Raw genomic sequence first — 15,649 nt, 5'->3', positions numbered from 1 at the left:
ACCAGACACAAAGTCGTAACTATATACTGGGGAAAATTAATCTTTAGATTCAAGTATATTGCTAAAGCATTACCTTATATATGCAGTCTGAGCAGGCTGAGTTGCTCCGGAAGTGTTTAAACTCTGAGGCAGAGACCTTAGTTGGCCCATCTGATCGGGTCCTAGACTGTAACCTTGGGGAAGAGTGACTTGGTGAACACCCTGAATCATGTAGTTCCCACCAGGTGGCTGTAGTGGATAGGGCTATAAATAAAATAGAATACATACCATTTCTGAATTGATTAATAATAAACACACAATATAAATATGTCAAGTAAATGCTCAGACTTCCTCCATATAGCTCTACACGCTACAAGTATGACAGTAAAGCCTGCAACATTTTCAATTTAAAATTAAATAAGTGAGAAACTAAAAGGTGTGGCTTTTCTTCCTATTAAGGAAGTACAGGATTTAAACAGAAAAATCATCACTACTCATATCAGTGATTTTGTTGGAGAAAGATCAAGCTGACGTTCCCTTGGAGACAGTACAGCTACAATATGGTAGACTGCTCCTTCAGGTGTTATGCATATAACCTATATCAGGGGTATCAAACTCACTTTGTGCCCTGGACCACAGGGCTTCTTGTGGACTGGATCTAGCCTGAGGCAGAAGGAAGCAGTGGCAGTTTCTGAAGCAGCAGGGTTATCTCTGACCTAGAGCACGCAGCAGAGGTTCCAGGGATGCCCTGTGCTAGTGTTGGGGCCAGAACCAGAATTGCCGCACGCTCTGTGCCTCTGTTGTGGCTCCAGCTCCAGCACGGGGCACGCAGCGGGTCTGGCAGCCAGGAAGGTAGGGTTGCAGCAGTGCAGACGTGCGAAGTGGCTGGAGGACTACCGGAACTGCATCAGCTTTCACTCCCCCTCCTGCTGCTGATCACCATGCTTATTGGGGCCCAAGGGCCCCAGATTCTGCAGCAGGCTACTATCCCCAGCCATACAGATAGTCCAGTGGGCTTGACAAAGTGCGGGCCATATATCTGACAGCCCTGATCTGTGTCATCTCTGCCTTTCTTGGCAGCCTTCTTGCTCTATTTTTACCTTGTCCTGCATTTAGCAATTTCATATCATACAATTTACATATAAAGCTTTCAAAAAAAGTCACTGCTCCATCCTCCCACTCCCTATATTTATTTATACTATATCTCTCTTGGACATGCATCCTAAGAGATATTTGCAATTTAGTGCATCACAAAAAAGAAGAAACCAAATTTAACAAGCATACAACATGAAGAAAAAAATTAATACAGTAGGATATGCAAAAACTCACAATCCTAACTTACTGTCATGTAAGAATGTGGCAGGAAAATTTTACATCTCTTATATCTGACATAAGAGAAAAACAAGTAACAATTCCTTAAATGTTTGGCAAGTGACCACATCCATCTTAATGATATTTAGTGTATAGTCACTGCATAGGAAAAGGTATGTAATTCCACACAAAGGATGGGTTTTCCTTAAATACATCACTATTCAGGACAAATCTAGAGTAAGGCAACGTAACAAATACATACAGGAAAACATCATATTCATATGGTACAAATCATATTCTCCTTGGAATGAAGTCTATGCATGAAATATACATCTTTGCAGAAAACAATGGTGCTTATCACTATTTTACTTGTTTTCACAGCAGAAAGGAACAGTATCTCGGAAAAGAGTAGCATTATTAAACTACTGTTGGCTTTGTGCTCAGAATTCTTCCACCCCCAAATATAATGAAGCTTTCATTTCCAATAGTTCAAGGCATGGCATAATAGTTAAGTGCATCTTCTTTGATGTGGCAGTTGCTATGGTAACTATTCTTTCTACACTGAACAATTAACATTCAGGAAAAACTACCTAAAATACTCATTCTACTTTGCCTCCCAAGTGTTTCCTTGAAAACAGTGCCTGCCTTTTCTCCTTTTCTTGCTTTCATAAATGAATGTTTGGCACACAACAACTCATTCCAATTCACTTTTGTTAATTTAACCCACTAATGCCTAATGCTTATTTGTGTAGAAAAACTGTAATCCTGCTTCAGATTTCTCATTACATTTAGAAAAAGTGCACTGCCCTAATGATTCACATACAATATTAGAAAGTTCAATCATGCCTCTGAAAACAGATAAAAGTAACGTTCCGTTTTAGAACTGAAGGAGAACATACAACTCATAGTGAATCCATACTTTTCGCCTTTGAAACATGCGTGATTCTAAAAATACCATTTTATCTGAGTGATGTCTACTGAAAAACTAGTTAACTGTGGCAGTAAAGCTTTCAACCTTCTGAACGTAATATCTTCCTATTAAATGCACAACAAAGATTAACAATTGCACTTTGGTACTAGAATGTAATTATGAAAGATACTCGTTTCATTCTAATGCATTTAAGATATTTTATTCTAAACACTAAAAAACTATGGGTTTGAAATGTCCAGCCTGCAGGCCAAATCCAACCTGCAGGACTCCCCGAGGAGCTGGAAATTTGGGGCAGAGTGAACACGGGCAGGGCCCACCACCAAAATCTAACGTCTGAAGACCTGCTGGAGACGCATGTTGGCAGTTGGAGGCAAGTGATGGCAGGCTTAACCCTGATTCCGTTGCTGCTTGCCCCACTACTGCCACCACATCCAGATCCGTCCTGTGAAAAGCCCCCCTGTCCAGATCTGACCTTCAAGGAGGGGTGAATGACACTCCTGCTATAAAGGACTGGATGGAAGTGTCAGACTGTTTTTAAAGCTCGCAATAAAGCTTGCTCTTTATACTTTCGTATCAACTTTTTAAAAGAAAAATGAATATTAGAAAAATATTCAAAAAGGGGCACTGACCTGCACTGGAACACCAGCTGATGTAGGTGGATATTGTGCTTGAGAATGGAGTTTTGAATAGGCTGAATACAAAGGTGCTTCATTCATCAGCTTGTTATAGAGTTCCAAGGCTTCTAGTACTTTCACATTCAACTCAGAGAATTCTGAATGTTTCCTGATTAAATACAATTTTTTTTCAAATATTTCTTTATTTAACAGTAGTTAACATTAAATACATTTAAAAAAAAAATACACAGTCTTAGCTAGGTAAGAAAAATGAAAAAAAAAGAAACACTTGACTTGTATTTCCAACATTTCCAGTACCCATTCCATTGGTCAGACTATTAGAACCGGAGGAGGCAAGTCAGAGAAGAGGTTGAGGATTGTTCACTAAACCTAAAAAAAAAGCATCCCCCAATCTGTTTTTTTTTGCTGCCTTTTCCTTTTCCCCATTCATCATGAAATCCTAAGTCAGGTAGAAACTGCCATATTTTAACAATGTTCCCGTATCACTTACAGGTCTTCAACTGACTGAAAAACATCAGGATCAAACAATTCTGGACATCACTGATGGCTACTTGGAGAATAAGAGCTACTGTACAGCCCTGCATATTTAGTCAGGAAGTTGTTTAGAGCAAAAATTAGTTCTTACTACATACCGATACATAATGGGGCCCTGTTCTTGGTTGAGGCTTCCAGGCCCTACTGAAATAAAATTTAAAAAACCCTAAATAAAAAGAAGAGTAAAAAAAGTTCTTGTCAAATTTTCATTCTGAAAGATCTTTGTATAGGTGAAAGAGAAGTATAAAAAAATGTTATAATCACACACCCTTGAGTTGCACACAAAAAAATAAAACACAAGTAGAATATATATAGCAATGTTTTACCCTTGATTGCAAATACCAGTAAGAGATTAAGCCTCACCTATCTATCTCTTCTAGCTTTTCATCTATCATAGGACCCATCTGTTGACAGATATCTGCGAAGACAAAAATGTTAAAAGTATTGGACAATTAGAACTTTAAGTGTATATTATAATTGAGTACTTCTGTATTTTGCAGAGGTTTAAGACAGTGTCAAAAATGCATCTAGTTTAATTAGGCAGACAAGGTTCCTTGGGTGAATTTGATATCTTTTATTAGACCAACCCAAATAGTTGGAGAAAAGTTATTAAGCAAGCTTTCGGGTTCAAAAACCCTTCGTCAAGCTAAGGAAATGTCAGCAGTTGGTGTGTGCTCTTTCTGGATGGAATGAAAAGTAAACAAGCCAGGGGCTGGGGAGTCAGTTGCCAGGCAGATTATAATGTATCAAAAATCCAATGTCTATGTTTAGTCCATGACCTCTAGTATCCAGGAGGTTGATGAAATGGACTTCATAGGCTCGTCTCTGGGAAGTGTTGTGTAAGTCTCCCTTGAGTATCAGGACTGAGAGATTAGAGAGACAGTGGCCCTCCTGTGAGAAATGTGCCCCCACCGGTAATTGGGTATTTCTGTGTTTGATGGATTTCCCGTGTGCATTCGTTCTGGTGCGCAGTTGTTGTTTGGTTTCTCCTACATATTTTCCATCAGGGCATTTGGTGCATTGGATGAGGTATATCACATTCCTGGAGGTGCAGCTGTAAAACCCGGGGAAGCTGATGGCTCTGTTGTGGGGTGTAGTAATAGTGGAGGTGGTGGAGATGTGTTGACAGGTTTTGCATTTCTTGTCCTGGCACGGTCTGGATCCTTTTGGTGTGTTCTGGGCTTGAGGAAGTTTGCTTCTGGTGATAAGGTTGGCGAGGTTCAGTGCTTGTTTAAAGGCTAGGATGGGTGGCTCTGGGAAGATCTTTTTAAGAATAGGATCTCTGTCTAGTATGGGTTGCAATTTTTTGAGGATTTTCCGTACCGGTTCAAGGGAGGGGTGATATGTCGTAACCAGCGGTGTGTGATTTGTGGGGGGTTTTCTTCTGTACTGCAGCAGTTCTTCACATGGTATCCAGGTGGCTCTTTCAAATGCGCGATCTACCTCTCTGGAGGAGTGTCCTTGTTGGGTGAAAGCCTTTTTAAGATTGGTGAGGTGGCAATCCCGGGTGTTCTCTTCAGTACAAATGCAGTGGTATCTGAGGGCTTGGCTGTATATCACAGCTTTTTTGGTGTTTAGGGTGATTGCTAGTTTAATTATACATTCCCCATCACCATACTTTGAACTATTCCCGTTAAAAAAAATACAGCATTTTTTTCCTTCCTAGTATGCAGGAAGGAAAGGGGGAGGGGAGAACAAACAGCTTGATTTGCTACAGGATTAAAACAAACAAAGAAACAAGAAGAACCCGGTAAAACTAAACAGATGTAAGATTGTGTCACATCATCTGATACCTATACAAGCAGTTATGATGTAGTTTGTCTCCATGCCCCTGTAGCAACACAACTGCAGTAAAATCATTGCAACTAACTTCACTCTCATTGATGGTAACTTTGACAGTGATCTAGCTCACTTGTAATAACTGCAGTACCAGAGGTTATATCATAGCAGTTGATATGCACTTCAAAATTCAAGTCTACCTTCCCCCCTTTTGTAGCAGTTAAAGGCCACATACAAATTTGTGTCAAGAAAAAAGCCTCTCAGCACTAAAAGGAGAGCATACACCCATTCAAGGGCTTTCCTGAAAAAGAAATATAACTCTTATGCCAGAAGTTAGATAGGTTATTTATAAGGAAGACTTCCTCCTGATCTAACTTGAACACCTGTACGCTTCTTTCAGGAAAGAGACACACCCAGTATCCCAGTCTTTTGCTTTCCTTCTCCTCCCTCTCAAAGACCAGCAGTAGGGGGCCATTCTCCTGCAGCAGGAATCCTCTTGGAGCCCTGCAAGCGTTCCCACTACAAGAAAAGATCACCCCCACTGCAGTCCTCCAGTTCCACAGGGGAGTAGGTCCTTGCAGCCACAGCATAATTGCACCCTATCCCCTCTTTGCACCCCTATGCCTCCCTGGTGGAACCAAAGGTGTACAAGGACAAGTGTCAGAGATGCTGTGACTGTAAGGCTGCCTGGGTTTGGGCAGCCTTGCTGCTGTGGGAAAATTGTCCTTGCATCCTGCATCTCTCCAGCTCCACCAGGAGGAATGTGGGAGGCAGCAGACAGATGTGCCATGGCTACAAGAGATTCCCAGACTGAAAAGCTTCGTTCCCAGCCTCTGGCCTTTAAATGCCTCCCCTGCTGCAAAACCCCAGTGGCCAAGAAAGCTATACCCACTTCAGTTCATGGCCCCATGGGATTTAAGTGCCACCCACCTGGGTTTAAAAGCTAGTTAAAAAGGCTGGAAAGCCAGGACACAGGGTTGGCAAAAGCTGTCTCTGGCCCTACTTCCCCATGCCTCAGGTTTTAAATAGTCCTGTGTGAGGCCCATCTTGGCTGCACATGAAGCCCTTTAAAACCCAGGGGGTGTCTACTGATAGCCTGCCCCTTCCCAGGTATGGTAGAGGACAGCCTTTCAAGTAGTGGGCTCCCCTTAAGGCAAAGATGGCCAAGAGAGCAGCCCTGTGGTGTCCCCTGGCTGGAAAGCTCGCCCATATAGCTCTTCAGCCAGGGGCTGGAACTTGTGTACTCTCCAGCTCCCAGATGAATTTTCTACTAGTAAGAATTTGAGAAATTATTAGAAGACATGACTATTTGTAAATGGCCAAAGTTAGTTCTATCCATAGCCAATATAATCACATATACGTAACTTGACAGGTGATCCTGAGGGAAAACCAGGCCCCAAGTTATGCATTTAGTACTGTAAACTGCAACTGCAAATCATTCTCATCTCTTACAGACATCCCATAGTTCAGGTCTAGGTCCTGTGAAAAAGGTCTCTCATACTTATGATCTTCCTTAATCCTAGCCTGCTTCATTCTAGAAATGTATGTCAGATGTATATTCAGGCTACATGTACACATTCAAATGTGGGAAAATTCTCCCAGGTTTGTTCTCCTGGTAGAAACTCTTACCCAGAAAGGCCTTGAAGAATGAAGAGCTTGCAATGCTGACAGTGTGTAGCAAGGGGAGGACCTGTGCACATATCCCAGCATGCTCTGCAGGCTTCCTTAGTCAGATGGGAGCAGGGCATAGGGCAGCCCTGATTGGCAGATCCAGACTGCCCATGGTCAGCCTGCATTTCCCTGCAGCACAATGTGGGGACTGTGAACAGGGTGTGTTCTGCTCCCTGCTGAAGCAGCAGAGTCCAGCAAACACCGGTCTCACAGGGTGGGGGAGGGGAGATGCTGGAAGACCCTATTCTCTTTTGAGAGAAGCTACAGCATGTACAGACCTTTTCTCCCAGAATATTGCTCTCCCAGAAAAAACAATCCTAGGAGTGATTCAACCCTGGTCATTCCCAAGTTCTCTCTCTCTTGGAGCAGCCATTTTTATCCTGAGAGAAAAAGCCTGAACATCTGTATGCTCACTTCTCCTGGGAGAGTGGTGACTATCTCAAGGAGAAACTGAATGTCTACAAGGCTTCAATTTCTACTGGCCGAAAATAGTTCCGACAGCATTATTCTATTTAAACTATTCTATCCAAGTCCTTTAGGTTAATACAAAGGATGATACATCACCTTTTGCTTTTTTTAAAATCTTGATTTCTAAAACTAAAGGTTTAAACACCAAAACTAAGGCATTCTTCTTCCTCCTGAGAAAAGAAAGTATCTTTAAAGTAACTCTGAATGACGTGGGCAAGTAGCACTCTCAAGCCAAATAGGTCTTCTAAAATAATGTAGTCTATGGCCTAACTAGGAGCTTAAGCTTCTCACCACTCAACGTAAGAGTTTTACTTTACAATTACAGGTTGTATTCCAAAATATGAATCAGCATTAAACTGAGACTCAAGCCCAAGTCTCCTACTATGAAACAAACTGTTTCTGACTATTTTATCAATACAAATGCAGATTTGCTTTTCTACATAAAGGTTAGAGAGCTACCAAATGAAATGAAAATAGAAAATAATGGTACTCTTGCTACGAGTAACGGAATTAAATATTACAGTTGGCTCATTTAATATTACACAAAAATACCTTCCAAGTCCAGAAGGTCTGGAGAATCTGGCTTTGAATCTGTAGGATCTATACTCTGAAGTACCTGAAGTGCTTTATCCATCTTATCCTGAAAAGCAGACAGGAAATAAGAAATAATTCTTAAAGCATAGCACAGAGTACTTCATTTTCAAATGAAAAAACGAAGGTTGTTTGTTAGTAAACAATTTTTTCTCCATCATGTATTTTCCGTCAGTACAGAAAGAATATTTGCATAAAACTTATATAATATACCCCATGATTTGCACTCATTAAAAATGACTGCATACCTCATCTATATAAACTGGTTCAGGTTCTGCTTTCTTAATTTCTTCTGTTGTATCTTCAGTAACAGAGGTTTTATCCACAGCCACTAAATGAAGACAAAAGTGTCACTTTGTTTTCTGCAGCTTTGTTACCATCTTAATCTAAAATACGTTGTTCTAGTCTAAAAAAATACTACATAGTTTATACCAGTGGTTTTCAACCTCATTACACTCAAGGTACCCCTCAGAAAATGCCAGCTCTTACTTTCACAATAATAAAGCAATCTTTCTGTCGCAAAGAACTCAAAAAAACTACAACAGATTGGAACATTTCTGGCACTATGGACTCCTATTCAAAATCTCTGGGTTTATCTTGTGAATTCTGTGCCAGTATTTGCACACTGAATAGTGGCACCCTGGTTGAGAATCATTTGGTACATACAGACTGTATTTAAATACTGCTTGCTATCAAATTTTCAGGTCAAGGAGCATTTAGGAAAGCTGAACACTTCCTACGAAGTGATGCTTTCAGTATTTGAAGAGGGAACAAGGCATTATATAACAAACTTAAAATGATCTGTCTGAGATTAAGGCATTAAGATTAAGTCCAGAGTTCCAGGAACCAAAGTAAAAAACTATTACCAGGGGCCCAAGCAAGGGAAATACTCTATTTTTCTATTCCAGTATCTGATACAAAACTTACATTTCCACAACACCAGTTTTTTTGTAGAATTTAAAATGTTAAGATTAACCTCAATCAGAAGTGTAAAGAAAACAAAATCAGTAACAAAAGCAAGAACTGACCAAACTATAACTACATCCAAGTTAAATTAGCATAACAGCTTTCAAGCTATAATCAACACGTTAGGGTTGCTGGTTGTAGCTGTGTTAGTTTAAGAACATAAGGCAGACAAAAGATATCACACATCTACCCAAACAACCTTATTAGACCAACCAAGTAGCTGGAAAAAAATGTTCTTTGCAAGATTTTGGGCACAAACACCCTTCCTTCAGGCATAAGGAGAGTCTGTTGGTGTTTGTGTTTCTATTTTACCCAGGAAAGTATACAAACACCAACAAACTCTCTTTATGCCTGAAGAAGGGTGTTTGTGCCCAAAAGCTTAAAAAAAATTTTTTTTAAAAATTCCAACTATTTAGTTGGTCTAATAAAAGTTATCACATCTACCCACATAACCTTGTCAAGCTATAATCAAAGCATTTTAGGTGCTAGGTTCCTAATTCAGATATAGGTTTGTTTTTCATAAGAAATTTTCTGTTATAGAAATGAAGGTGATTTAACAGAACAAGTCAAGGATGAAAGTCCTATCTCCACAGAGCTCAGTAGAAGTTCCACTGACTTCAGTGGAATTAGGATTTCATTCTGTTGGTTTTTTTCCTGCCTTAGGGCACAACCCTGGGCAAATCACATTGCTGCTGGTGACTATACATGCCCCTCTCTCTGAAGTAGTGCGCTTCTTTTTACTACATAACTCACCTGTTTCAGGTTCTACGTTTAAGTTAGAGGTTACGAAATTAGATGGGAAAAGTCCTACTCCTCTATGATTTTCACCTTTCCACCAATTGGTATCACTGAGGAATTAAAAACAGTTCTGTTAAAAAAAAAACACTCTTGGTATTTATAAAGTTAGAATCCCAACTAGATTCTATACAGGAGAGGGTTTTTATTCCATCACTCAGTTATTAAGATTAGCAAACTACAGGCAATATTAATGCTGGATTTTATGATTAACACTATTTCAGCAGAACCTCATCAGCAATCCTAGTCCCAAAACTATCCAAGTGCTATTACTGGAGTAAGATGTTTTGCTGTAAAAAGGAGAGCATCTCTAGCACTGACACAGGCCACATACAGTGTTACATTTCTACCATGGGAATCTGAGTTCTCTCGGTAAAAACCAGAAACATATAGGTATTCATACAGTTTTTTCTGGAATAGAAGTGGTGATTCTGGGAGAAAAATAACCCATCCACCTGGAAGAAGTTGCTGCACTTCCCCTCTGCTTGACTCCTGGAGACCAGGAGAAGTAAAATAGCAGGGAAAGTCTGCTATTCCTTCCAAAGACTGGGGTCACCTCAACCTGGAAAAGACATGGTGGACCCCTCCTGTAGTTCAGTAGGACAAGGGAGGAGCAGCTGCCAGCTGTTCCCCACCGGCTCCTCGCACTGGACAGCACTTTGCAGCGCTGCTTAGTGCTTAACATTACAAATGAACACCTGTATATGGCCACAGTAATTGACAACTCAGAGGAACTTCGCAGGATCAGACCTAAAGCCTACAATGAAAGGAGACTAAAATACTGTACTTTGGCTTTCATTTACCATGTGGTAAGAGCATGCACACCAACAGCTGCCACAGAACAGGTGACACACAGTAAAACCCCGCATACCTTTACTTTGCTCACATGTCCATACCCATTCTGTTTTATAGCAGGGTTAAAAAAAAATAACGATCTCTAAATGCACGTAACTTACAGACCCAAAATAATCAGATCTAAACCAGGCAAGGAACAAAATTTGAATATGGGTAGGCTGTCCGAGCACACCCTCTGCACATGGAATACTTGGTGACTTCAAAGGGAGATCCATGCACAGAATAATAGGACTGAACCTACAGAAAATAAGCTAGGAAAAAGTGCAGTATTTGGCAATTAATTGGAAACTTTCAATTTTAAAGGATGGCACAAAAGTAGACAGTGTCAGGAATGGATGAAAGAAAACAGTCAGTAGACAACTAACTAACAAAAAGGAATTTAGATACCCACAGCCAACATCCCATGTTAGAAATAAAAGCACCTTATCTGAACATACTGTACCTGTCATCCAAAACAATAATAATTTCTCCACTTTTAAAGGTGAGCTCATTGTCCTCCACAGCTTCGAAGTCATACAGAGCTCGCACCTTCCTTGAGATTTTCTGATTGTTCTGTTGAATTTCTGCAGATGGGTATAAAGATTTAGTTTCCATTTGCTGCTGCTTCTGTTCTTGCAAAGATAATTCAATAGCTACAATTAGGAAAATAAAAAAAGAAGTCTGTACATTTTATCCTTCATGCACAAATGATTTTAGTTTCTGAAGAGAAAAAAAGTAAGAGATACAAATAAAGTTCTATGGATCTGTTCTACTTTGAACTTAAAATTCCTTATTCTTAGATGTTATTATGTCCCATGAAAGTCCAGGGACTCTGCTCTTCCCTCCAATTTGAGGGTACAGAAGACAAGATATAGGCATGAACAAGTAATTACAGGCAGTCCTCGACTTACAACTTTTCGATTTACGACAAACAGCACTTACAACCTTTATAAATTGACACCATGTTACGAGGTTCTGACATGGGTTTCAACTTTACAACACTTGATACAGCTGCATCCAGCTGGTAATTCTGGAAGGGGAGGGAGGGAAGGGGTGTGAGGGGAGGGGCAGATCAACGCCCCCACAGTGAAGGAGGAATTGGGGCTGGGTCAGGGGCAAGCACAGCCCCGGGGGGGGGAGGCGTGGACATGGGAAGTAGGCGCAGCATGTCTGGCGGGGCGGCTCCCGCTGCTGCATGACGCTGGTCCAGGAGCACTCATCCGGCAGCTCCTGCCGCTGCTCCCACCACTTGTCCAGAAGGGCACAGGGGGGCACGTGCCCCCAGATCTGCACCGGGCAGGCGCGGCTGGAGCTGCATCGCACTGCACTCTGGGCAGGTGTGGCAGTGCTGGGAGCAGGGGCTATGACCTGCCACCGCTCGCCTAGCTGGGCGGGGTGTGAGGGCACAGGACAGAGACGCTGCACTGCCTCTGGACAAGTGGCACACAGCAGCGGGAACCACACCACCCTGCCCACGCCCCCAGGGCAAGCTGCGCCTTTGTCCCCCGCCCCGCCCCAGCTGGGCAATCGTCAGAAGGCATGGGGAGGACGTGCCCTCGGATTGGGGAATATTTTTTTTGGGGGGGGGGGAGTTGCAGCCACCTGAACATTCACCGTAGCCCACTCATAGCCCCTGCTGCCCACCTGGATCGCAGCATGGTGCAGACCTGGCCTCGGCTGTCCCGCACGGATCTGGAGGCAAACACCCCCCTCCGACCCTGTGCCCTCCCGGAAGCAGCGGCAGGAGCTCCCAGACAAACGGCATGCAGTGGTGGGAGGCCCCTCCCCACGCCAAGTCCCCCGCTGCACCTTTGTCCTGGCCCACCCCCTGCCCCAGCTGTGCAGTGCTTGCCCCAGCCCCTGTCCCAGCCCCAATCCCTCCTTCACTGTGGGGGTGTTGATCTGCCCCCACCTCCCATGCCCCTTCCACCACAACAGACTTACCAGCTGGATGCAGCTGTATCAAGTGTCATAAAGGAACCAATCACCCATTTTATAACATTGTTCTTGTGGGAAAATTGGTTGAGTTACAGTGTTTCAACTTAATATAGGATTTTCAGGTACCAAATGCATTGTAAGTCTGAGGACTACCTGTACATACATTTTACTAATGAAAATATTTATTATTTTCTGGATTTCAGACCACTATTTAAGATAGCTTTCATGCCAAGACTAGCAGTGTTACTGATATCATCAGACATCCTGTATAAAAATTCTTAAATGTGACATCCAAATGAAGGTAACTGTACTCAATCTGAGAGGGTATGTTTTAAAAACTAAACTTTTTAAGCAGTGAAATGAGATGAAAGAGACAGCAAAGGGGTCAGAAGAGACTAAATCAAGAGCTGTATAAGGAGAACAGTAGAAATCATCCATGCCACACCAGTGGCTGCAAAAGAATGCAATACCTCTTAGCACCACCTCCATCCAAAGCTTGAAACAACCACCACCACCACATATGGCTTCCCTTATCACTTTAAGTTCTTACCATTTTTAATTATATAGTTAAACAACAAAAAGGGTGCCTGACATTTTAAACAACAAAATGTATGAGAGCACGTATAGAATACTTACAAGTGTTTCTGACCAAGACAGTGATTAACAATTTACCTTTGGCTATATCTTCATCTTCTTTGTTTTTGCTCGATGATGATGCACCATTCTTGGCAACACTTGGAACAGTCTGCAAACATATTGATTAGAAGTTTCAATATGGGCCTCTTCATTTAATAAGGAAATGACGCTTTATTTACTTCAAGAAGAGGCAGGAGAATCAAAATGGGGTCTCATTTTATTACTATTCTTCCAACCATTGCCCTTTATGCCCATCCCAGATTATCCCCACCCATCCAAAAAGAGAAGAATAGTTCTGTAGACTCCGATGAAGTCAGTCCACCTTTCTCTCAAGGTATCCTTCAACCTCTCCCACTGCAAAGACACTCTCCATGTACAGCAACAGCAAAGGTCACCAGTCGCATTAAGCAGGAGCTGAAGTATAGTTGAGAACTGGACCAAAGGAAGGAGAGCCACTCCCTCCCTCTACCTGTGTGGAGAATGGGGGTGAGGGACAAAGTTGCCTGCTACCTTTAAAAGCTAAAAGGGAATAGAGCAAGCAATCTCTGCAACACCATGAGATACTTTCTTGGAGCTTTCAGACATCAGAACAGGGTAGGGGATCTTGGGATACCAGAAAGACAATGCTCAGTTTTAGACACTAGAAATGATGCTGGTTTTAATCCCCTAAACAAAAGTATTATTTTCCAAATACATAAAAAAGTTAACAAACCTCACAAAGTAAACGGAAATGAGGACATGTCCAGATAAAAATGTAAAATTGCAATCAGTTGACACCACATATATTTGGTTGCCTGGTTTAACAGTGTATGTTCAGTCAAAAAGCTCTACAATGTTAAATCTTTTCCTGTACATCTTTTGTCTCATATTTTTTAACTTCAAGGCCATGTGACAGGGAGAGGGGTCATGCAACACATGGCCCCCCAGCCGCCCCAAAGATGAACAGCCTTGAATTAGTTAATGAGTGGGGTATTTACCTTTTCCCCATTACTCCGATTCAAACACCTACAGTGCTTGTGCGAAGACGCACAACAGGCAGGGTATTTAAATTCAAGCTACTGCCATCTCAAAAAATCTAAAACACATTACAGCTGGCTCTAGGATAGTCAGACATGTGCTCTCCAGTTCCCATATCGCTAGTATGCAGCACTCCAAAATCCCTGTCTATATTCTGTGTGGAAGCAGGGGAAAGAAAAACAGAAAACCAAAAAAAAAAACACAACCAAAAGCACAAAAACAAAAACCCCCACAATGAAACAATTGTACTAGTTTCACAGCCTGCGCCTCTAAATATTAACAAAATACCTTATCCGATACATTTGTCAGCATCTTACCCACACGTGCAAAATATAAACACACTGCTAACAATCTAGCATGAACAAAGGTATTTCTGCCAGCTCTCCATCAGGACTGAATCTGTGCATTACCTGAGAACCAGCTGCAGGAAAAGTTATTCCCTCTTCTTTAAGAGATTTAATAGTTGCGGCTATTAAGCTAAATTGAGGATCTTTTTGAAATTCTTCTGACCATTCCACCATTAAAGCTTTAAGCTTTTCGCACACTTTTGGATGAGCCTAAAACAAAATAACGGTAAATGTATAAAGATGGATACTTGTACATATAAGAGCAGAAACCAATATACATTTTGCCAATCACACACTTTTAATTAAGAGAGTTAACTACAAACATTCCTACAAGCTTTTAATTCTCTCTCTCAAGCAGGAGCATTTATTTCCCAAAATTGATCATTTGATTAGATCTAGAGCTAACAGTGCAACACTACCATCAGAATCAGGCACTATACCAGCAAAAACAAGATTCAAAAAGATTATCCATCCAACTGAGTAAAAAAAGCAGGGGGTGACAGCCTACGACCTGCTGAGCGGGGGGGGGGGGGGGGGGGTCTGCAGCACTTCAGTGTGCGTGTTGGGGGGGGAGGCTGGGATATTGCAATGCATGCGGGAATGGAAGTGGCCTCAACTCAGAGTAAAAGCTTTATTAAAACACCCTCCCTTCCATACAAAAGCTCCAAAATGCCACTGACTCCTGTTCTACACCGTATTTTCCACTTTACAGCACAAGAAAATAGAAAATACTTCCCTACGACTACTGGAATCTCATCATTTTATTAGTCCGTTAGGTCCATTTATAGCACAATTTTTAACAGTCCTCCAAAGAAAACTGCCTGACAAAGGCTGAAGTTGGATCCTGGGACTGTACACCTGAGCTACAATGCTGCAATGCAAAAGAGATTCATCCTTATCTGAAGAACAGATACAAAAAAGTCACACTCTTGACCACTGTTACCCAGATTGCATGTAACCTTGCAGGTTAGCTACTGATAAGAGAGCCAGAAACAGGTCTACAGCCTGACATTTTATTTGTTTGCACTTCAGAACACAAAAACCAAACATTTACCCCAAAGTCTATCTGGCTACCCATGACTGCACTGCATAGATTCTCATCTCTACAGGCTGGGGAGACTCAAGAGGTGGGAAGAGGGTGGCATGCAGATTGCCAGCATGTCTTCTTGAATTTGCTGAGTTCTCCAAATTTCCCTACAGCCTATACCCAATATTTA

At 41.7% G+C, this 15,649-nt stretch overlaps 1 protein-coding gene across 3 annotated transcripts in view; it reads right to left on the bottom strand.

The window, feature by feature from the left end:
• The window catches only part of STAM2 (signal transducing adaptor molecule 2), a 37,128-nt gene that overhangs the window by 2,227 nt on the left and 19,252 nt on the right, over nt 1–15,649 (bottom strand). For 2 of the 3 annotated variants that reach the window (XM_006260420.4, XM_006260419.4), the window contains 9 exons: nt 14,496–14,642; nt 13,105–13,177; nt 10,958–11,147; nt 9,619–9,713; nt 8,148–8,230; nt 7,861–7,948; nt 3,754–3,808; nt 2,851–3,004; nt 74–243 (listed from right to left, as the gene is read on the bottom strand). In XM_006260420.4, coding sequence (XP_006260482.1) covers nt 74–243; nt 2,851–3,004; nt 3,754–3,808; nt 7,861–7,948; nt 8,148–8,230; nt 9,619–9,713; nt 10,958–11,147; nt 13,105–13,177; nt 14,496–14,642 — 1,055 coding nt within the window. The remainder of the gene's footprint in view (nt 1–73; nt 244–2,850; nt 3,005–3,753; nt 3,809–7,860; nt 7,949–8,147; nt 8,231–9,618; nt 9,714–10,957; nt 11,148–13,104; nt 13,178–14,495; nt 14,643–15,649) is intronic. The other variant, XM_014599523.3, reaches the window with a different exon arrangement.

This window comes from Alligator mississippiensis, chromosome 4 (genome assembly GCF_030867095.1).
Source record: "Alligator mississippiensis isolate rAllMis1 chromosome 4, rAllMis1, whole genome shotgun sequence".
In the NCBI taxonomy this organism is placed as follows: domain Eukaryota; kingdom Metazoa; phylum Chordata; order Crocodylia; family Alligatoridae; genus Alligator; species Alligator mississippiensis.
Note: the sequence above shows the minus strand (reverse complement) of the source record. Positions and strands in the feature narration are given on the sequence as shown.